Source organism: Lipotes vexillifer, unplaced genomic scaffold, assembly GCF_000442215.2.
Source record: "Lipotes vexillifer unplaced genomic scaffold, Lipotes_vexillifer_v1.1 scaffold38, whole genome shotgun sequence".
Taxonomy (NCBI): Eukaryota; Metazoa; Chordata; class Mammalia; order Artiodactyla; family Lipotidae; genus Lipotes; species Lipotes vexillifer.
Window position 1 is genome coordinate 2,804,821 of NW_006791464.1, and position 24,814 is coordinate 2,829,634.

The 24,814-nt window shown below is 36.4% G+C and overlaps 1 protein-coding gene across 3 annotated transcripts in view; it reads right to left on the bottom strand.

Moving 5' to 3' along the window:
* Positions 1 to 24,814, bottom strand: part of DACH2 (dachshund family transcription factor 2) — a 629,817-nt gene that overhangs the window by 219,159 nt on the left and 385,844 nt on the right. For all 3 annotated transcript variants that reach the window (XM_007464443.1, XM_007464441.1, XM_007464442.1), the window contains one exon: positions 10,836 to 10,967. In XM_007464443.1, the coding sequence (XP_007464505.1) occupies positions 10,836 to 10,967 (132 nt within the window). The remainder of the gene's footprint in view (positions 1 to 10,835; positions 10,968 to 24,814) is intronic.

Below are 24,814 nucleotides of genomic sequence, written 5' to 3' on the forward strand. Positions count from 1 at the left end.
CAGAGGTTCCAGACGCACAGGCTCAGTGGCCATGGCTCACAGGCCTAGCCACTCTGCAGCATGTGGGATCTTCTTGGACCTGGGCACGAACCCGTGTCCCCTGCATCGACAGGCGAACTCTCAACCACTGCACCACCAGGGAAGCCCTCACTGTAGTTTTGATTTGCATTTCTCTGACAATTAGTGATGTTGAGCATCTTTTAATGTGCCTGATGGCCATCTGCATGTCTTCTTTGGAAAAATATCTATTCAGGTCTTCTGCTCATTTTTTGATTGGGTTGGATTTTGTTGTTGTTGTTGTTGTTATTGACTTATATGAGCTGTTTATATATATTGGATATTAACCCCATATTAATCGTAACATTTGTAGATATTTTCACCCATTCAGTAGGTAATCTTTTCATTTTGTCAGTGGTTTCCTTTTCAGTGCAGAGGTTTTTAAGTTTAAATCACATTTGTTTATTTTTGTTTTCATTTATTTTCCCTTAGGAAACAGATTCAAAATAATATTCCTATAATTTATTTCAAAGTGTGTTTTGACTATGTTCTTTTCTGGGAGTTTTATGGTTTCAGGTCTTACATTTTGATCTTTAATAATTTTTTTTTTTTTATATAATGTGAGGAAATGTTCTAATCTCATACTTTTACAAGTAGCTGTCCAGTTTTCTCAGCACCATTTACTGAAGAGATATTCCTTTCTCCATTGTACATTTTTGCCTCCTCTGTCATAGATCAATTGACTACAGGTGTGTGGATTTATTTCTGAGCTCTCTATTCTATCCCATTGATCTATGTGTCTGTTTTCGGTGCCAGAACCACGCTGTTTGAATTACTGTAGCTGTGTAGTATTGTCTGAAGTCAGAGAATGTGATATCTTCAGCTTTGTTATTTTTCTCAAGATTGCTTTGGCAATTAGGAGTCTTGTGGTTCCATATAAATTTTAAGATTTGTTCTAGTTCTGTGAAAAATGTCATGGGTATTTTGATAGGGATTGCATCAAATCTGTAGATTGCTTTGGGTAGTATGAGCATTTTAACAATATTAATTCTTCTAATACAAGAGAATAAGCTATCCTTCTATTTCGTTGTAGCATTTTCAAATTTCTTCATCAATGTACTATAGTTTTCAGAGTATAGGTGTTTCACCTCTTTGGTCAAGTTTATTCCTGGGTATTTTATTCATATTTTTGTTTTGTTTTGTTTTGTTTTGCAGTATGCGGGCTTCTCACTGTTGTGGCTTCTCCCGTTGCGGAGCACAGGCTCCGGACGCACAGGCTCAGCGGCCATGGCTCACAGGCCCAGCCACTCCGCAGCATGTGGGATCTTCTCAGACTGGGGCACGAACCCATGTTCCCTGCATTGGCAGGCAGACTCTCAAGCACTGTGCCACCAGGGAAGCCCTATTCATTTTTGAAGGAATTTTAAACTGGATTGTTTTCTTGCTTTCTCTTTCTGATAGTTCATTATTAGTGCATAGAAAAGTAACAATTTTCTGTATATTATGTATCCTGCAACTATAATGAATTCAATTATTAGTTCTACTGGCTTTTTGGTATAGACTTTACAGTATTCTGTGTAAAGTATCATGTCATCTGCAAATCGTGACAGTTTTACTTCCATCCTTCTAATTTGGATGAATTTTATTTCTCTTTTTTTTTTGCCTGATTGTTGTGTCTAGGACTTATACTACTATGTTAAATAGAAGTGGTGATAGTCATCATCCTCCTATTTTTCCTGATTTTAGATGAAAAGCTTTCAGCTTTTCACAATTAAATATGATGTTAGCTATGAGTTTTTCATTAATGGCCGTTAATATGTTGAGATATGTCCCCTCTATACCAACTTTATTGAGAGTTTTAATCATGAATGGATGTTGAATATTGCCAAATACTTTTCTGAATCTGGTGAGATGATCATATGACTTTTAGCCTTCATTTTGTTAATGTGGTGTATCACATTGATTGATCTGTGGATATTGTACCATGCTTGCAACTCTGGAATAAATCCCATTTTATCACGGTGTATGATGCTTTTAATATATGGTGGAATTCAGTTTGCTAGTATATTGTTAAGAGTTTTTGCATCTACAGTAGTCTGAAATATTGGTCTGTAATTTTTTCTCTCTTTTTTTTTATAGTGTCTATTTCTGATTTGGTATCAGGGTAATGGTGGTCTCATAGAATGAATTTAGGAGTGTTCCCTTCTCTTCATTTTTTGGAATAGTTTGAGGATAGGTATTAACCCTTCTTTATATGATCTGTAGAATTCCCCTGTGAATCTGTCCAGTCTTGGACTTTTGTATGTTAGCAGTTTTTTTAATTATGGATTCAATTTCAGTACTAGTAATTGTTTAGATTTTCAATTTCTTCCTCATTCAAGCTTGGAAGTTTGTATGTTTCTAGGAATTTATTGTTTCTTCTAAATTGTCCAGTTTGTTGGCATGTAATTTCTCATAGTATCATCTTCTGATTGTCTGTATCTCTGTGCTATTTCTCCTCCTTCATGTCCTATTTTGTTTATTAGTGTTCTCTCAATTTTTTTTTCTTAATGAGTCTAAGCACATCAATTTTATCATTTCAAAAATCTTCTCCTTTTCTGTTGTTTTCTTGGACTCTATTTTATTTATTTCCTCTGTGATCTGTATTATTTCCTTTCTTCTGTTGAATTTGGGCTTTGTTTTTCTTTTTCTAATGCCTTTAGGTGGTAGGTTAGCTTTTATTTTTTGAGCTTTTTATTTCCTTAAGTAGGCCTATATTGTTATAAGCTTCCCTCTTACAACTGCTTTTGTACACCCCATAGATTTCAAAAAGCTATGCTTTAATTTTCATTTGTCTCAAGGTATATTCTGATTTCCTCTTTGATTTGTTCATTGGTTTTTTTAGTAGCATATTGTTTAGACTCCACTTGTTTGTGTTTTTCCCATTTTTCTCCCTCTAATTGATTTATATTTCATACTGTTGTTGTCAGAAAAGATGCTGGATACAATTTCTATGCTCTTACATTTGTTGAGACTTGTTTTGTGACCTATCATGTGATCTATTCTGGAGAATGTTTAATGTGCTCTTTAAAAGAATATGTATACTGCTGGTTTTGGATGGAATGTCCCAAAGAAATCTATTAAGTCCAACTGATCAAGTGTTTCATTTAAGGTCACTGTTGACTTACTGATTTTCTGTCAGGATGATTTGTCCATTGATACCAGTGGGGTGTTAAAGTCCCTGACTATTATTTTGTTATTGTCAATTTCTCCCTTTATTTCTGTTAATATTTCCTTTGTATATTTAGGTGCTTCTATATTAGGTACATATATGTTTATGAATGTTATATCCTCTTCTTGTATTGATATATGTATCATTACTAATGCAATTCTTTGTCTTTTGCTATAGACTATGTTTTAAAGTCTACTTTTTCTGATATGCATATTGCTACCCCAGCTTTCTTTTCATTTCCATTTGCATGGAATATCTTTTTCCACCCCCTCACTTTCAGTTTGTGCATGTCTTTACCTCTGAAATGAGTCTGTTTTAGGCAGCATATAGATGGATCTTGTTTTGTTTATCCAATCAGCCACCCTGTGTCTTTTGATTGGAGCAATTAGTCCATTGACATATAGAGTGACTACTTATAGGCATGTAGTTATTGCCATTATTTTTTACTTGTTTTCTGGTCATTTTTGTAGTTCTTCTCTGTTCTTTTCTTTTTCTTTTAGTCTCTTCCTTTGTAGTTTGATCATTTCCTTTAGTGTTATGCTTGTGTTCCCTTCTCTGTAGCTTTTGTGTATCTATTGTAGGTTTTTGATTTGTGGTTACCATGGAGGTCATATACATTGACCTCTAACTGTATTTACTTGTTTAATCTGATATTTCTGTTCAAACACATTCTAGAAGAGCTATATTTTTTGCTCCCCCATCCACTTTTGTGTTTTTGATGTCATATTTTACATATTCATGCCTATCCCTTAACTGTTAATCAATTTTACAATTTTTGTCTTTTAACCTTTGCACTAGCTTATTTAAGGTGTTGATTCACAGCCTTCAGTATATATTTACCTTAACCTGTGGGATTTTTCCTTTCCTATAATTTCTTGTTTCATACTGTAGCCCTTACATTTTCTCCTAAAGAAGACCCTTTAATACTTTTTATAAGGTTGGTTTAGTATTGATGAGCTCTTTTAGTTTTTGGTTGTTGGTGAAGTTCTTTAGGTTTCCTTCAATTCTGAATGATAACTCTCCTGGGTAGAGGGTCCTAGGTTGAATTTTTTTCCTTTTCAGCACTTTATATCATGTCACTCCCTTTTGGTCCGCAAAGTTTCTGCTGAAAAATCAGTTGATAGACTTATAGGAGTTCCCTTGTATGTGACTGTTTTTCTCTTGCTGCCTTTACTATTCTCTCTTTATCTAACTTCTGCCATTTTAATTATGATATGTCTTGCTGTGGGTCTCTTTGGTGTCATCTTGTTTGAGAACTCTGAGCTTCCTGTAGCTGAATATCTGTTTCCTTCTTCAGATGTGGGAAATTTTCAGCCATAAATTAATGAAATATATTTCCATCCCCTTTCACTCTCTCTTTTCCTTCTGGAACCCCTATAATGTGAATATTAGTACTCTTGATGTTGCCCCAAAGGTCCCTTAAATGATCCTTATATTTTAAAATTTGTTTTTCTTTTTGCCCTTCTGATTGGGTGATTTCTGTTATTCTATCTTCCAGATCACTTATGTCTTCTTCTGTATCACCTAATCTGTTATTACTTCCTTCTAGTGTATTTATTTCAGTTATTGCATTCTTCAGCTCTGACTGGTTATTTTTTAATATTTTCTAGTTCTTTGTCAAAATTCTCATGGTGTTCATCTATTCTTTTCTCAAGTTCAGTTAGTATTCTTATTACTGTTGCTTTGAACTACTTATCAGGTAAATTATCTGTTTCATTAGAGTTTTTCAGGTTTTTTTTCTTTTTCTTTCATTTGAAACATATTCCTATGTCTTATTTTGTTTAATTTTCTGTGTCTCTATGAAATTATGTGAAACAGTACCTATCCTGATCTTGAAGGCATGTCCTTGTGTGGGAGCACCCCTATGCAGTCTGTGTGTGCCCTGTGGCTTTGGTCAGAGAGCTGGATCTGAAGTGAGTACAGGCTTTGTCTTCCCCTTGGATGTCCAGCCACCACCTTGATTGGTAAGACTGGATTTGGAGAGGCTAGAGCCAGAGCCAGGTGTGAGCCAGGGCTTCTCCTAGGCTCAGTGGCCATTACCACTTTAAGGGCTGGGGCTGGGGCAGGGACCAAGGGGCTTGTAGCATGAGCCCTGAGGTAGATTTTTTTGTCTCCAGGTTTTGATGTTAGTCTCTTTCTAGATTGGGGTGATGACTGGGGCCTGAGGGCTTGGTGCTGCACTTCTGTGTTGGCTTAACTTTTTCCTCACCATGTGCACCTTAGATAGAGACTGGGTTGGAATCAGATGTTTTGGTGCCACACTACTAAGATGGTTTCAGTCCACTGGGAATGGCGGTCTCCACCCTGGAACCAATTTCGCTCCCCACAAAAGGGGCAAGGACACACTTGCTAGCAATGGCTGCTTCCACCCTTGTCAGATACAGGGCCAGGGTCCAAGCCAGCTTCATTCCTTCCAAGTGTGCACTCTCTCATTGGCAATGGCAAGAGAGACTGGAGTAAGAGCCTGATGCAGGCTCGGGCATACTGGGGTTGTCCTGGCAAGCCAGCCAGAGCCCCAGGCACTTTTCAATCTGTTGTCATCACACTGTAACCAGGAGTAAGCAAGCTTGTGCGTGGGCTCTTCAAGAGCAGTCTTGGTTTCTTATAGATCTCCAGTAAGCCTCACTGGTTTTCAAACAAGCTAAGGGAGCTCATCTTCCTTTGTCAGACCCCATGGCTGGGGTGCCTAATATGTGGCTCATACCCTTCACTCCTAAGAGAGGATCCCAGAGGCCATGATATCCTCCTCCTTTTCTGGGTCCCCAGTTAGGGATGTGGGACCCAACCAGATCACTTCTCCTCCCTTCCTGCCAGACTCTGCATGGATATCTCTTTACAGCCCTGGTTGCAGAAAAGCCATTCTGCCAATCTCCAGCTCATATTCAGAAAGAGCTGCTTCACATGTAGTTGTATTTTTGATGTGCTCATGAGGGAAAGTGAGCTCAGTGTCCTCCTACTCTGCCATCTTAACATATTGTATATTGATTTTGTATACTGTATCTTTACTGAATTCATTTTTTAGTTCTAATTGTTTTATTGTCGTTGCTGAGTTTTCTACATATATGATCATGCCATCTGCAAATAGAAATAACTTTACTTCTTCCTTTTAGATTTGGGTGATTTTTATTCTTTCTACTTACCTAATTGCTCTGGCTAGGACTTCCAGTAATATGTTGAGAAGGTGTTGAGAGTGGGCATCTTTGTCTTGTACCAGAACACAGAGGGAAAGCTTTATGTTTTTCTCCACTGATTATGATGTTAGCTGTGGGCTTTTCATATATGGTCTATAAGCTGTGAGTTAATTTTCTTTTACACCTTTTCATTGAGTTTTAATCATAAAGGGATGTTGAACTTTGTCAAGTGCTTTTTCTTTGCCCATTAAGATAATCGTGTGGTTTTATTCTTTCATTTAAATTTTTTGTATCACACTGATTATTTGCATATGTTAAACCAACATTGCATCCCAGGGATAAAGCCCTCTTGGTCATGGTGTATGATCCTTTTTTTTTTTTTTTTTTTTTTTTTTTTTTTGCGGAGCACAGGCTCCAGACGCGCAGGCCCAGCGGCCATGGATCACGGGCCCAGCCGCTCCGTGGCACGCGGGATCCTCCCGAAACGGGGCACGAACCCGCGTCCCCTGCATCGGCAGGCGGACTCTCAAGCACTGCGCCACCAGGGAAGCCCCTATGATCCTTTTAACGTGCTGTTAAAATTGGTTTGCTAGTATTTTATTGAGAATTTATGCCTCTATACTCATCAGTAATATTGACCTTTAATTTTTTTCTTGTAGTGTCTTTATCTGGAATTATTATCAGTGTAATGCTGGGCTTGTAAAATGAGTTTGGGAGTACTCCCTCCCATTCAATTTTTGGAAGAGTTTGAAAAAGATTGGCGTTAATTTTTTAGACATTGGTAAAATTCAACAGAGAAACCATCTGGAGCTGGGTTGTTGTTGGTGGTGGTGGTGGCTTTTTTGTTTTTTGTTTTTGTTTTGTTTTTTTGGTTGGGAGGTTTTTGATTACTGATTCAACTTTGTTAATAGTAATTGATTTATCCACGTTTCTATTTCTTCTTGATTGAGTTTTTGTAGGTTGTATATTTCTAGGAATTTATCAGTCTCCTCTAGGTTATCCAGTCTGTTCATGTATAATTGTGCTTATTAGTCCTGTGTGATCCTTTATGTTACTGAGGTACCATTTAAATGCCTGATCTTTTATTCCTGATTTTATTTATCTAAGTCTTCTCTCTTTTATCTTTGTCTAATTAAGGTTTTGTTGATATTATCTTTTCAAAAAAAAACCAACCTTAGTTGTGTTGATTTTTTTCTATTGCTTTTTAATCCTCCACTTGATTTATTATTTATTTATTTATTTATTTATTTAAATTTATTTATTATTTGCTTCTGCTAACTTTTGACTTGGTTTGTTCTTTTTCTAGTTCCTTGAGGTGTAAAATTAGATTGTTTATTTGATACTTTGTATTTTTTAAATATAAACTTCCCTCTTAGTACTACTTTTGCTGTATTCCATAGTTTTGGTATGTTTTATTTTCATTTTTATTTGTCTCCAGATACTTTTTAAATGTTCTTTTGATTTCCTCTCTTGATTTTCCTCAATGGTTTCTCAAGAGAGTATTGCTTATTTTCCACATATTTATAAATTTTCCCATTTTCTTGCTGCCACTGATTTCTAGTTTTATTTCACTGTGGTTGGAAAAGATACTTGGTATAATCTTAATCTGCGTAAATTTGTCAAGACTTGGTGTGTGACCTAACATGGGATATATCCAGAGAAATGTTCTATGTGTGCTTGAAAAGAATGTGTATTCTTCTGCTTTTAGGTAGAAATTTCTGTAAGTTTCTGTTATGCCCATTTGGTTCATAGTGTTGTTCAAGTAAGATTTTTCTTTATTGCTTTTCTGTCTGGATGTTGTGTCCATTATTGTAAGTGGGATATTGAATTCCCCTACTATTATTGTATTGCTGTCAATTTCTGCCTTCAGATCTGTCAATGTTATCTTTATACATTTAAGTGTTTTGCCAGTGGGTACACATATATTTATAAATGTTATATCTTCCTATTGAATTGACTCTTTTATAATTATATAATGACCTTCATTTCTAAAAATAGTTTAAGACTTAAAGTCCATTTTTTCTGATATAACTATAGCCACTTTCACTTTATTTTGGTTACCATTTGCATGTTATATCTTTTTCCATCATTTCAGTTTCGACCTAATCATATTGCTGGATCTTATTTTTTTTTATCCATTAATCCATTCAGTGCATTTTAATTGGTGAGTTTAATCCATTTACATTTAAAGTCAAGCACACTGACTACTCTAATTCCATTTCTATAACATCAAGTATAACATACATAGATTGAAACCTACTAATTTCTTTTTTCACAAAGATGGATACCTGGAGTTAAGTCAGCTTATAGTTAACCAGGAAAATTAACCATTTACTAAGTTAGAAATTAGGTAACCAGTATAGCTCTCAAAATATTTTTTGTTGTCTTATTATAAAGGAACAACATAGAAGTTTTATAGAAAGTCTTTTTCAGAAACTGGTATACCTGAGAAAAACATGACAGAAGTTATTCCTTGAGATCCTACTAATTTTTATTGGTACAAAAAATTCTTTTTATTTGCAAGTGGCTTCCTGTAAAATGTTGGTCACTTCCAAGACATCAAAAAATTTTAAAGCCAGTATCAGTTAAGAGAGGCGTTAAGACTAGGAAATTGATCATAAGTTTATTACTGTATCCTCATCATAAAAACAACTTTATTCCAGAGGTTAAATAAAATAAAGTTCCTGGGTTTCCCTGGTGGCCCAGTGGTTAAGAATCCTTATGCCAATGCAGGGGACATGGGTTTGAGCCCTGGTCCAGGAAGATCCCACCTGACGTGGAGCAACTAAGACCATGTGCCACAACTACTGAGTCTATGCTCTAGAGCCCATGAGCCACAACTACTGAGCCAGTGTGCCACAACTACTGAAGCCCACGTGCCTAGAGCCAGTGCTACACAAGAAGAGAAGACACCACAATGAGAAACCTGCACACTGCAATGAAGAGTAGCCCCCACTCACCACAACTAGAGAAAGCCCATGCATAGCAATGAAGACACAACACAGCCAAAAATGAACATAAATTTAAAAAAAAATTCCTGTTGCAAAACAACATTGAAGTGGAGGAAGAATGTGAAAAGATTAAACATTTTGGACTTAACCATATATGGGATTGAAACTTAGCTCTGCCACTTACTAGCTTTGCGATTATGGGCAAAGCCAAAACACTCTGTTCCTCTGTTTCCAAATCTGCAAAAATTGGAATATTAAAATTTCCTTTTTTTCCAAAAATTTGGTAAGAAATAAATGAGTTAACATGAGAGATAGAAGATGAATAAATTTGGGGGATGTAATGTACAACATTGTTATTAGCGTTAATGATACTCCATTAAATACTTGAAAGTTGCTAAGAGATACAATCATAAAATTTCTCACTACACAAAAGAAATGATAATTATGACATGATAGAGGTGTTAGTTAACATGGTTGTGATAATCATATTGTAATGCATAAGTGTATCAAATCAACACTTTGTACACCTCAGACTTATACAATGTAAAACAGCATGTTTCCATTTATTCCCCATTGTGAGCACTGGTTGAAGACCATTCTCACTCTATAATTCACCATGAAAACTTCAGCTTTAAATGAGTCTATCATACTGATTTGACTCAATAATGTCCCTCTTTAATTCCTCTCTCCTTTTCCCTCCAAAATAAAGACTTACCATGCTTGAAATTCTAGAAGCCGAAAAGAAGAGAGAAAAGGCTGCTACTTATTTACCTATCACATTATATTGAATTTAACTGCAAATGCAGATTGGAAGCCTGTGGCTCCTAAGACCATCCTAGGTTGCCCCTTATTATTCCCCACTAAAATTATATTTTATTTATTTATTTATCCATTCATGTATGTTGATAGTTATAATCCCACCTACTTCCAAAAGATATCTCAGGGGTGATCTTATGATCAAGTCAAGATACAGTTATCACAGGGTCAAGGAAAAAAAAATAGTTACAAAGAAAGGAGGGGACATTCCACTCCACAGGCATCTTTCTCTTGTCTCCCCTTTTTCCATCTCTTTTTCTTTGCTTCTTCTTGTTCTACATCTTTAGCCCCTGTCAATAATTCCTCAAGTCTCCCAGCACCCTCACTTATCTAAGGAGGTGGTACTCCAGCTTGAAGCAAAGGTGGATTCTCAGAACTGCATTTCAGTGGCAAATTATTTAGAGAAAAATGAAGAAACCTGAGGTGAAACTGAAGGAGACAGCTTTTAGCAATCAAAAGGTGCAATAGTTAGCACTATAAAAATTAGAATTTAACCCCACCACAACAAAACAATGGAGATAAATCAATGTTTCCTGAAATGGGATTCTGACCCATAATAGTTTTCTAATTTCAGTGTACAAGTTAGAGGTGGGGTTAAGCCTCCTTTTGTACTAACTGCTGATAATAAAAATATACATATTATTCTCTCCTCTCCCCTCAGCCCTCCTCTCTCCCTTCCCAGAAAAAAGCAATGAGAGTCACCTGCTTTGGATTCCTGAAGACACTCACCTGTATTAGAATTAAGATCATCAGGCTCTGATTCGGTCCCATTTTGGCTTCCATTTCCCTGAAGAGTGTTCATAGCCATAAGCTTCATCTTCTGCAGCTTCATCGCCTCAGCCATTGCTGCAGCTGTTATACCTAAAACCATAACCATTCCTTTTAAAACAGGGGCCATTTCTTAATGTAATTGAAGACTGGATACATTTCTTTAACAGGCCTATGCTGCACAGCACAAGCCAAAAGTAAGCCCAAGTCTAATTTATGAATAATATCCTTTAACAAAGTAATTTTCAACTCCTGTAATAACTTCTTCTTACAATGGACAGTTTGAAAATCTGAAAAAGCATTAAATATGGGTCTGATTCCCAATTGAAAACAGCACAGAGAAAACAAACAGCATAAATGTGAAAATTGTCTAAGAAATTTCAAAACTCTTGCTAATGTGTTCTGGTGTCTATTAAGAGCTCTGGACAGTTGTTTTAGACAGAGCTCACCATGCACTAAAATCCAACTAAAACAACATTGTCGGAGGAAGCACTCTGAAATGCTAGAAGGAACAACTTTCTAGTGAATATCCTTGCTAGCACTTCTGCTAAAGAATGGGCTACCTTCCTTATGAGAGTTACCTTAGAAAGAAGAATTAAGGGGAGGAAACACAAAATTGTCTTTATACCCTTTTACTGGCCTCCTTCTTATATACTGAGGGACCAAATAAATGAAAACATGGCAGACCACCTCTGAAAGTGTGCCAGCCCTTGTAGTATAATTACATTCTTTTGTATTAATATAAGGCAATTTTTAAAACTCTATATAATGGTACAAAGAGGTAGGAATAAAAACCCCAAAGATAAAATATGAGTGCATAAGTTTGAAATTCTTCCTCCTAGGAAGTCTATATCCAGCAAAACCATAGAAATATATCCAGAAATAGGTACTAAAAATAGATCAATCTGTACTCCACCAATGCCCTTCAAGACGTCTAGTGAATTCAACTAAATTATTTTTAAATAGTATTGAAATCCCTAACCATCTACTGGTGCACTGGTACCACAGGCCAAAAAGAAAAAAAAAAAAAAAAAAAAAACCTCTGGCAGATTTAAAACAGTATTTTAGAATTCAGTGAAATCATTCTCCCTTGCAAATGCAAATCAAAGAAAAGAAGGCATGTATTGGTTGTTGCAAAAGAGTGGAGGTTCCTTAAAAAACTAAAAATAGAACTACTGTATGACCCAGCAATCCCATTACTGGGATATACCCTGAGAAAACCATAATTCAAAAAGATACACACACCCCAATGTTCACTGCAGCACTATTTACAATACCCAGAACATGGAAGCAACCTAAATGTCTACCAACAGATGAATGGATAAAGAAGATGTGGTACATATCTACAGTGAAATATTACTCAGCCATAAAAAGGAGTGAAATTGGGTCATTTGTAGAGATGTGAATGGACCTAGAGACTGTCATACAGAGTGAAGTAAGCCAAAAAGAGAAAAACAAATATTGTATATAAAAACATATGTGGAATGGTACAGATGAGTGGTATAGATGAAAATGGTACAGATGAACCTACTTGCAAAGCAGAAATAGAGACATAGATGTAGAGAACAAACATGTGGACCAGGGGTTTAAGGAGGGGTGGGGTGAATCGGGAGATGGGGATTGACATATATATACCACTAGGTATAAAATAGATAACTAATGAGGACCCACTGTATAGCACGGGGAACTCTACTCAGTGCTCTGTGGTGACCTAAATGGGAAGGAAATCCAAAAAGAAGGGCATATGTTTATACATATGGCTGGTTCACTTCACTGTGTAGCAGAAGCTAGCACAACATTGTAAAGCAACTATACCCCAATTAAACAAAAAAGAAAATATAACTAGTATTATTAGCAAAATCTGATTCTAAGGGGCAGGGTGAATCCTTATCAAAGGTGTAAGGGGAAGTAAGTACAGCCTAGAACATTTAACTGTCTATGTTTGGTGGAATCACTGAGATTCTGCTTTGCCACTCTGCACTTTTTACAATACATGGAAAACGCAAAATGAAGCAAAGTTTTCACCACACTAGCTTGTCTATGAATCATGGCAAAGAAAGTATCTGAAAGGAAATTGCTTTAATATATGAAATGATGGTATACATTTGTATATTTTCTAGATAGTCCCAGAGATTTTCTTGCCATATTTAGCATTACTGAATTACAATCACTCAAATTGGCCTGTCCAAAATCCTAGGGTAACACTGGGAAGAAAATATGATGGCAATGATTTAAACAAAGGGATCCTGCTTAGGACTGCTAGGGACGAGTGCCCCCAAAATGAAAATGTATCAGGAAAAGTTTCCAAAATTTATGTCAGCTCCCCTGACTAGCAATTCAGAACTGGATCTTGACTCTAATAATTATTGAATTACTAGTTGTTCCATTACTGGTAGTATAAATAGTGGATTTTTGTGAACAATGTATGGATTCTTGTGCTGTGAAAAATAAAAGTTGACAAAATATAAACAAGAAATTCCAGGTAAAATGTGTGTCTCACACAATGACACAAAGAATTAATGAGCAAGAGTCTCCTCATATTTTTAATTCCAAAACAGGTGGTAAGTTCCAATATCTATGCATTCTTTCAAGCAAATGCTATCTGTATGATATCAGTGAAGAAAAAATCAGTGAGCAAATTCAGAAAGTAGCTTTAAGGTGGTAAAGAATCATAATATAATAGCACTACAAAGATATTTAGGAGCCATCTAGTTCAATCTCTTCATGTTGAAGATGAGGAAATAGTCTCACAATGACGTGTCATAAATAAGTTATTTAGGGGAAAATATGGACCAAAACTCGTTTCCTTATGGGATCTAGATGTATTTGTTTAAGTACTGAAGTAGTTCAAACATGAATTAATGAAAATCTCTAAAGAGATATGATTCCCTTATCACATACAATCTCATATTATTACTTGTATTTTTATATCTCCTTACATTTGATTTGAAGTTTAGAGGCCTAGCCTCTAACTCATGTTTTATATTGCCTCATGGTTCATATTGCATTGACTTTAAACTTATGAAATCTTAAATCCTATTTGTTGAGTCTTCAGTACAACATCTGAATATCTGTCTTTGGGGAAAACCATAATCAAACACATGGAAAGCAATGGAAAAGATGTTATGGTTTATTTGATATTTTATTAGCAATTTATCCTTTTATTCAACTGTTCAGTTAAATTCTTTTTTTTTTTTTTTTTTTTTTGGGGTCTTGGCTCATGTCTAGTCACTATAATTATTGACCAAGTCATAATGTACAGCTTTTATGATCATTTACATTCACTTCCTAATCTAAAATTCAATATAACAATATGAAAGTGTCCAACATATCATAATTTCATGTGTATGCACATGTGCACACGTGTGTGTGTGATTGATTATTATTATTGTTGGTAAGTATACAACTCCAAATTCAGACTTAGAGTGGTGAAAATAGTTCTTAAGAGTCACAAGAACTTTAATGAATATCTAAACCAACCCCTCCATTTTACAAATGAAAAACTGAAACCTAGAGAGGAAAAGTGAGGGACATAATACAACACAGACAGTAGAGCTAGGATGAGAACTCATGTCTCCTGACATGTACCCTTAGTGCTTTGTCCACTAAATCCCACCTTCTTAATCTTGATTTTAATTTCTTTAAAACTCTCTAAATGGGTTTGAAGAGAGGCATTATAAGTCACTGACCAGAACAAGGGAGAAATCATGTCTTATAACTTCTCAAGGATTCAGATTACTCAATGTGGAAAATGAAAGGGTTGGACTAAGTGGTCTTTACAGTCCTTTATGAAGCAATAATTCTGACTAGATTTACTTTGTACTGTATAGTTTTGTCATTCTTCTGGTTTTGTATAGATGTTATCCATGCATGCTCTAAAGCAAAATTTTTCTTGCACTCCTTTCTCACTAGTAAACAAGCATTAGACTTATAACTTTATGTGATCTATAGTCCTCAACCTAGAAGTGCAGCGGGGAAAAAAATGCATGGTGCGTAGAAAAATTTACAAGGGGAAAAAAGTGAATTTGGATTTGCAGCAGTGATTGAACAAAAATTAAGGCAATTTTATAGTTTCCTAATTGGTTATACTGTGCCTATCTCTTCATATTAGTTTGAAAGCTTTTCTGTCAAAACTGTGAATAAGTAAATTAACTAAAGGAGAACTGAGTAATCAAATCTTGAGGTTTACAATTAAATGAAATGGTGGGTCAGTTCACTGCAACATGGTTTTATATTTTAAAAATAGAATCTAATTAAATTAACGAAGTGTTGCATTAATAATATCCCTCCACAAAAGAAAAGCAGTTTAGAACAAAATTCCAGGTTGCCAAGCAACTGTTTATTTTCCTGTAGACACTTCTGAAAATGCATAAAAGGCATTTTTAACTGCCTTTGAAAGTCTAACAATCTCTTCAAATGTTCCAGTTGTATCTAATGTTAAAAGATTAAAAGCAAGAAAGAAACACCCTATTGAACCTATACCAACATCTTCCGAATTATTTTCCATTTGCCTGCTTGTTTCATAAAATGTTAAAAGAGAATTGTTTTTTAAAAAAAGGGGAGAGGGGGAAGATGGCAGAAGAGTAAGACGCGGAGATCACCTTCCTCCCCACAGATACATCAGAAATACATCTACACGTGGAACAACGCCTACAGAACACCTACTGAAAGCTGGCAGAAGACCTCAGACCTCCCAAAAGGCAAGAAACTCCCCACATACCTGGGTAGGGCAAAATAAAAAGAGACAAAAGAATAGGGACAGGAACTGCACTAGTGGGAGAGAGCCGTGAAGGAGGAAAGGTTTCCACACACTAGAAGCCCCTTCATGGGCAGAGATTGCGAGACAAAAGAATAGGGACAGGAACTGCACTAGTGGGAGAGAGCCGTGAAGGAGGAAAGGTTTCCACACACTAGAAGCCCCTTCATGGGCAGAGATTGCGGGTGGCGGGTGGTGGGGGAGCTTTGGAGCCGCGGAGGAGAGTGCAGCCACAGGGGTGTGGAGGGCAAAGCGGAGAGATTCCCACACAGAGGATCGGTGCCGACCTGCACTCAGCAGCCTGAAAGGCTTGTCTGCTCACCCGCCGGGATGGGCGGGGCTGGGAGCTGAGGCTCGGGCTTCAGTTGGAGTGCAGGGAGAGGACTGGCGGCCTGAACACAGCCTGAAGGGGTTATTGCACCACGGCTAGCCGGGACAGAGTCTAGGAAAAAGTCTGGAGCTGCCGAAGAGGCAAGAGATATTTTCTTCCCTCTTTGTTTCCTGGTGTGCGTGGAGAGAGGATTTAGAGCGCAGCTTAAAGGAGCTCCAGAGATGGGCGTGAGCCACGGCTAACAGTGAGGACCACAGAGACGGGCATGAGATGCTAAGGCTGCTGCTGCCGCCACCAAGAAGCCTGTTTGTGAGCACAGGTCACTCTCCACACCTCCCTTCTGGGGAGCCTGTGCAGCCCGCCACTGCCAGGGTCCCGGGATCCAGGGACAACTTCCCCGGGAGAAAGCACGGTGTGCCTCAGGCTGGTGCAACGTCACGCCGGCTTCTGCCGCCACAGGCTCACCCCACACTCAATACCCTTCCCTCCACCCGGCCTGAGTGAGACAGAGACAATGAATCAGCAGCTCCTTTAACCCGGTCCTGTCTGAGCAAAGAACAGACGCCCTCCGGTGACCTACACGTAGAGGCAGGGCCCAATCCAAAGCTGAGCCCTGGGGAGCTGTGAGAACTAAGAAGAGAAAGGGAAATCTCTCCCAGCAGCCTCAGGAGCAGCGGATTAAATCTACACAATTAACTTGATGTACTCTGCATCTGTGGAATACCTAAATAGACAACAAATCATCCCAAATTGAGGAGGTGGACTTTGAGAGCACTATTTATTATGTTTTCCTCTTTTCTTCTTTTTGTGAGTGTACATGTGTAAACTTCAGTGTGACATTTTGTCTTTATAGCTTTGCTTTCACCATTTGTCCTAGGATTCTATCCGTCTGTTTTTTTCTTGTTGTTGTTTTGTCTGTTAAGTTTTTTTTTTTTAATTCTTAATAATTGTTTTTTTTCTTTTAATAACTTTATTTTATTTTACCTTACTTTATTTTATTTTATCCTCTTTCTTTCTTTGTACTTTTTCTCCCATTTATTCTGAGCCATGAGGATGGAAGACACTTGGTGCTACAGCTAGGAGTCAGTGCTGTGCCTCTGAGTGGGAGAGCCATCTTCAGGACACTGGTCCACAAGAGACCCCCCAGCTTCACATAATATCAAATGGCAAAAATCTCCCAGAGATCTCCATCTCAAAACAAACACCCAGCTTCACTCAAAGACCAGCAAGCTGCAGTGCTGGACACCCTATGCCAAACAACTAGAAAGACAGGAACACAACCACACCCATTAGCAGAGAGGCTGCCTAATATCAAAATAAGTCCACAGATACCCCAAAACACACCACCAGAAGTGGACGTGCCCACCAGAAAGACAAGATCCAGCCTCATCCACCAGAACACAGGCACTAGTCCCCTCCACCAGGAAGCCTACACAACCCACTGAAACAACTTTAGCCACTGGGGACAGACACCAAAAACAACAGGAACTACGAAACTGCAGCCTGCAAAAAGGAGACCCCAAACACAGTAAGATAAGCAAAATGAGAAGACAGTAAAACACACAGCAGATGAAGGAGTAAGATAAAAACCCACCAGACCTAACAAATGAAGAGGAAATAGGCAGTCTACCTGAAAAAGAACTCAGAATAACAATAGTAAAGATGATCCAAATTCATGGAAATAGAATAAAGGAAATGCAAGAAACATTTAAGAAGGACCTAGAAGAACTAAAGATGAAACAAGCAACGATGAACAACACAATAAATGAAATTAAAAACACTCTAGAAGGGATCAATACCAGAATAACTGAGGCAGAAGAAGGGATAAGTGACCTGGAAGATAAAATAGTGGAAATAACTACTGAAGAGCAGAATAAAGAAAAAAGAATGAAAAGAACTGAGGGCAGTCTCAGACAACTCTGGGACAGCATTAAATGCACCAACATTAGAATTATAGGGATTCCAGAAGGAGAAGAGAAAAAGAAAGGGACTGAGAAAATATATGATGAGATTATAGTTGAAAACCTCCTTAATATGGGAAAGGAAATAGTTAAACAAGTCCAGGAAGCACAGAGAGTCCCAGACAGGATAAATCCAAGGAGAAACACGCCAAGACACATATTAATCAAACTGTCAAAAATTAAATACAAAGAAAACATATTAGCAGCAAGGGAAAACATAAAGCAGCAAGGGAAAAACAAGAAATAGCACACAAGGGAATCCCCATAAGGTTAACAGCTGATCATTCAGCAGAAACTTTGCAAGCCAGAAGGGACTGGCAGGACATATTTAAAGGGATGAAGGAGAAAAACCTACAACCAAGATTACTCTAACCAGCAACGATCTCACTCAGATTTGATAGAGAAATTAAAATCCTTACAGACAAGCAAGAGCTGAAAGAGTTCAGCACCACCAAACCAGCTTTACAACAAATGCTAAAGTATCTTCTCTAGGCAAGAAGCACAAGAGAAAGAAAAGAACTATAACAAACCCAAAACAATTAGGAAAATGGGAATAGGAAAATACATATCGAAAATTACCTTAAATGTAAATGGGTTAAATGCTCCCAACAAAACAGACTGGCTGAATGCATATAAAAACAAGAACTATATATATGCTGTCTACAAGAGACCCACTTCAGACCTAGGGACACATACAGACTGAAAGTGAGGGTATAGAAAAAGATATTCCATGCAAATGGAAACCAAAAGAAAGCTGGTGTAGTAATTCTCATATCAGACAAAGTAGACTTTAAAATAAAACTATTAGAATAACAAAGAAGGACACTACATAATGATCAAGGGATTGAGCCAAGAAGAATATATAACAATTGTAAATATTTGTGCACCTAACGTAGGACCATCTCAATACATAAGGCAAATACTGACAGCCATAAAAGGGGAAATTGACAGTAATACATTCATAATAAGGGACTTTAACACCCCACTTTCAACAATGGACAGATCATCCAAAATGAAAATAAACAAGGAAACACAAGCTTTAAATGATACATTAAACAAGATGGACTTAATTGATATTTATACCACATTCCATCCAAAAACAACAGAATACACATTTTTCTCAAGTGCTCATGGAACACTCTCCAGGATAAATCATATCTTGGGTCACAAATCGAGCCTTGGTAAATTTAAGGGAATTGAAATTGTATGAAGTATCTTTTCCAACCACAATGCTGTGAGACTAGATATCAATTCCAGGAAAAGATCTGTAAAAAATACAAACACATGGAGGCTAAAAAATACACTACTTAATAACGAAGTGATCACTGAAAAAATAAAAGAGGAAATTAAAAAATACCTAGAAACAAATGACAATGGAGACACAACGACCCAAAACCTATGGGATGCAGCAAAAGCAGTTCTAAGAGGGAAGTTTATAGCAATACAATCCTACCTTAAGAAACAGGAAACATCTCAAATAAAAAACCTAACCTTGAACCTAAAGCAATTAGAGAAAGAAGAACAAAAAAATACCCCAAAGTTAGCAGAAGGAAAGAAAGCATAAAGATCAGGTCAGAAATAAATGGAAAAGAAATGAAGGAAATGAAAGCAAAGATCAATAAAACTAAAAGCTGGTTCTTTGAGAAGATAAAGAAAATAGATAAACTATTATCCGGACTCATCAAGAAAAAAAGGGAGAAGACTCAGATCAATAGAAGTAGAAATGAAAAAGGAGAATTACAACTGACACTGCAGAAATACAAAAAGATCATGAGAGATTACTACAAGCAACTCTATGCCAATAAAATGGACAACCTGGAAGAAATGGAAAAATTCTTAGAAATGCACAACCTGCCAAGACTGAATCAGGAAGAAATAGAAAATATGAACAGACAAATCACAAACACTGAAATTGAAACTGTGATTAAAAATCTTTGAACAAACAAAAGCCCAGGACCAGATGGCTTCACAGGCGAATTCTATCAAACATTTAGAGAAGAGCTAACACCTATCCTTCTCAAACTCTTCCAAAATATAGCAGAGGGAGGAACACTCCCAAACTCATTCTACAAGGTCACCATCATCCTGATACCAAAACCAGACAAGGATGTCACAAACAAACGAAACTACAGGGCAATATCACTGATGAACATAGATGCAAAAATCCTCAACAAAATACTAGCAAACAGAACCCAACGGCACGTTAAAAGGATCATACAACATGATCAAGTGGGGTTTATTCCAGGAATGCAAGGATTCTTCAATATACGCAAATCAATCAATTTGATACACCATATTAACAACTTGAAGAAGAAAAAACATATGGTCATCTCAATAGATGCAGAGAAATCTTTCGACAAAATTCAACACCAATTTATGATAAAAAACCTCCAGAAAGTAGGCATAGAGGGAACTTACGTCAATACAATAAAGGCCATATATGATAAAGCCACAGCCAACATCATACACAACAGTGAAAAACTGAAAGCATTTCCACTAAGGTCACGAACAAGACAAGGTTGCCCACTCTCACCATACTTATTCAACATTGTTTTGGAAGTTTTAGCCACAGCAATCAGAGAAGAAAAGGAAATAAAAGGAATCCAAATTAGAAAAGAAGAAGTAAATCTGTCACTGTTTGCAGATGACATGATACTATACATAGAGAATCCTAAAGATGCTACCAGAAGACTACTAGAGCTAATCAATGAATTTGGTAAAGTAGCAGGATACAAAATTAATGCACAGAAATCTCTGGCATTCCTATATACTAATGATGAAAAATCTGACAATGAAATTAGGAAAACACTCCCATTTACCATTGCAACAAAAAGAATAAAATATCTTGGAATAAACTAACCTAAGGAGACAAAAGACCTCTATGCAGAAAATTGTATGACACTGATGAAAGAAATTAAAGATGATACAAACAGATGGAGAGATATACCATGTTCTTGGATTGGAAGAATCAACATTGTGAAAATGACTATACTACCCAAAGCAATCTACAGGTTCAATGCAATCCCTATTAAACTACCAGTGGCATTTTTCACAGAACTAGAACAAAAAACTTCACAATCTTTATGGAAACACAAAAGACCTTGAATAGTCAAAGCAATCTTGAGAACAAAAAAGGGAGCTGGAGGAATCAGGCTCCCTGACTTCAGACTATACTACAAAGCTACAGTAATCAAGACAGTATGGTTCTCGCACAAAAACAGAAATATAGATCAATGGAACAGGATAGAATGCCCAGTGATAAACCCATGCACATATGGTCACCTTATCTTTGATAAAGGAGGCAGGAATGTACAGTGGTGAAAGGACAGCCTCTTCAATAAGTGGTGCTGGGAAATCTGGACAGGTACATGTAAAAGTATGAGATTAGATCACGTCCTAACACCATACACAAAAATAAGCTCTAAATGGATTAAAGACCTAAATATAAGGCCAGAAACTATCAAACTCTTAGAGGAAAACATAGGCAGATCACTCTATGCCATAAATCACAGCAAATGCTTTTTGGCCCACCTCCTAGAGAAATGGAAATAAAAACAAAAATAAACAAATGCACAGCAAAGGAAACCATAAACAAAATGAAAAGTCAACCTTCAGGATGGGAGAAATTATTTTCAAATGAAGCAACTGACAAAGGATTAATCTCCAAGATTTACAAGCAACTCATGCAGCTCATAACAACAACAGAAAAAAAACAACCCAATCCAAAAATGTGCAGAAGACCTAAATTTACATTTGTCCAAAGAAGTTATACAGACTGCCAAGAAACACATGAAAGAATGCTCAACATCATTAATCATTAGAGAAATGCAAATCAAAACTACAGTGAGATATAATCTCACACCAGTCAGAATGGCCATCATCAAAAATTCTAGAAACAATAAATGCTGGAGGGGGTGTGGAGAAAATGGAACACTCTTGCACTGCTGGTGGGAATGTGAATTGGTACAGCCACTATGGAGAACAGTGTGGAGGTTCCTTAAAAAACTACAAATAGAACTACCATTTGACGCAGCAATCCTACTACTGGGCATATACCCTGAGAAAACCATAATTCAAAAAAGTCATGTACCACAATGTTCATTGCAGCTCTATTTACAGTGGAAACAACCTAAGTGTCCATTATCAGATGAATGGATAAAGAAGATGTGGTATATATATACAATGGAATGTTACTCATCCATAAAAAAAAACAAAATTGAGCTATTTGTAATGAGGTGGATGGACCTACAATCTATCATACAGAGTGAAGTAAGTCAGAAAGAGAAAGACAAATACCGTATGCTAACACATATATATGGAATTTAAGAAAAAATAATGTCATGAAGAACCTAGGGGTAAAACAGGAATAAAGACACAGACCTACTAGAGAATGGACTTGAGGATATGGTGCAGGGGAAGGATAAGCTGTGACAAAGTGAGAGCGTGGCATGGACATATATACACTACCAAACGTAAAATAGCTAGCTAGTGGGAAGCAGCCGCATAGCACAGGGAGATCAGCTCGGTGCTTTGTGACCACCTAGAGGGGTGGGATAGGGAGGGTGGGAGGGAGGGAGATGGAAGAAGGAAGAGATATTGGAACATATGCATATGTATAACTGATTCACTGTGTTATAAAGCAGAAACTAGCATACCATATTTATAATTGCTTTACATAATTGTAAAGCAATTATACTCCAATAAAGTTGTAACAAAATACAAAATAAATTTTTAAAAAAGGGAGGTGAGGGATGAGGGATTTCCATGACCAGTTGAGGCAACACTGGGTTGAAAATAACAAACTTCATATAGCCTGTATTATATGCCACACACTGCTGTAAGTTCTTTACATATTTATTTATTTAATATTCATGAAAACCTTCAGAGGGAAGTACCAACACTATTTCCTTTTTTTCAGATAAGGAAACAATCACAGAAACTGAAAAACATATTTAATGTCACATAGATAATAAACCTTGAAGTTGGGGTTTAAACTCAGGTACATTGGCTCCAGGCTTCTTTAATGCAGGTAGTTTCAAAGCTTATAATATGCTAATATATATTGTGATTTTCCAAAAGAGGCAGAGAGCACACTACATTTACTAAACTTTTTGAATAATGAAACTCATTTTTATGTAATACCTATTCAATATATATTGATATATATCAGGAAATTTCACAGTTTACACAAAGCAAACTACTATCTTGTTGAGTAATCATCAGTTATACTTGTCTTTGGTGATATCCTTTTAAATTAGAAATGTTTCAGGTTTTTAAACATAATCACTGACAATCATTAATTATGTTGTTGGTACCATTCAATAGAACATTTCTTATTTATGAAAATTTGAAGTATGAAAATTCTTCTAATGGTGTGTACAACTTCTTGTAAGTTATACACCTCCCTGGGTACCTTATTTGAGCATTTTTATAGAGTATTATAGAGTAGACCTTTCAAGATAATCTCTAAGGCTTTGCAGCCCTGACCTCCCATTGGTCTGGTTTTCAAACCAGCAATGGCACATCCAGCAAATCCCACTGTAAGTCTAGAAGAGGGTATGCATTAGATACAGATTAAGGGTGACAAAACACCTCAAATTTCTGACATTAGGACAAGAGTAGCTGTCCCCATAACTAGTTAGTTCAAGAAGGCAGGAAGCTAAGAACAGTTGCAGCAGCCTCATTCCAGAGCCCTTCCATCCTCAAGTACAGGATTTCTTCAAATAGACCACCCCACCATATAAGAAACCTACCTACTAGTCTATGAAATATGGTCTCTCAGATACCTATCAAATTCAATAAGCCAGAGAAATACTTAAAATCTAACAGTTCATATACCAAAATGAGTTTGAATACTGTTTCACTAGTCAACTTATTTTACTTTTTCTACTTAGTCTCAAAGAGATTTTTGACACTTTATAAAACATATTTAGGTGTTAGCTTCAGTAGCTCATATGTTAAAATTAGAACAAAACAGAGAAAATTACCATGGCCCCTGCACAAGGATAAAATACAATTTTGTGGAATGTTCAATATTTTTGGTGATAGTTACACAACAATGTGAATGTATTGTACTAAATGCCACTGAACAGTATTGTTACAATTGTAAAGTTTATGCTATATGTATTTTATCAGAGCAAAAGAAAACATATTTGGTCAAGTCAGTGATCTCTTATAAATCAAAACTGATAACAAGGGTATAAAAGAAGAAAAAGATTAATTCTGGCATACTACCAAATTTGTGGCTATTTTTCTCCCATAGTTGCTCAAAGAAAGTATTTAAGTTTCATTTCAAGCATGTTAACCAAAATTAATTTCTATTTTGAAATGTGCTTGACTCTATGGTGCCAATAAAAATATATATTATATAATAAAATATATAACATCTGAACTATAACTTTAATTTATAGAAACAGACAGCCACAGAAAAAAAGTCACATTCTTAGAAGAAAGCTGAAAAAAAAAATAGTGATCCATTAGCTCAATTTAATTTTGACTAGCAAATCAATAATAACAGTAATCAACTGAAGTGAGACCTACATTTAGATGATTTGGTATTGCTCTGCAGCAGGTATCACCAATTAATAGAAATGAGAAAGATTAGCATTTACAGAATTAATAGGAGAGAAAGAGAAACAAACCTAGCTAAGTTCAAATTTATAATAAAAATAATTTGCCTTCAGATACATTCCAGATTGAAAAGGAAATTCAGTTTACTAAATGTATTTTTGAAATACGCATTTCAGGAAATCAGAAGATGTTTAGGAAGATATAGTTTAAGATTTCTCACTAAGGATATTAATATAAAAAAGTGATCAGTGATTTTTGTGGAATTTCATTTTCTCTACATGATTTGTTCTGCTCACTGCAGCTATAAGACTTGTATTCCTGC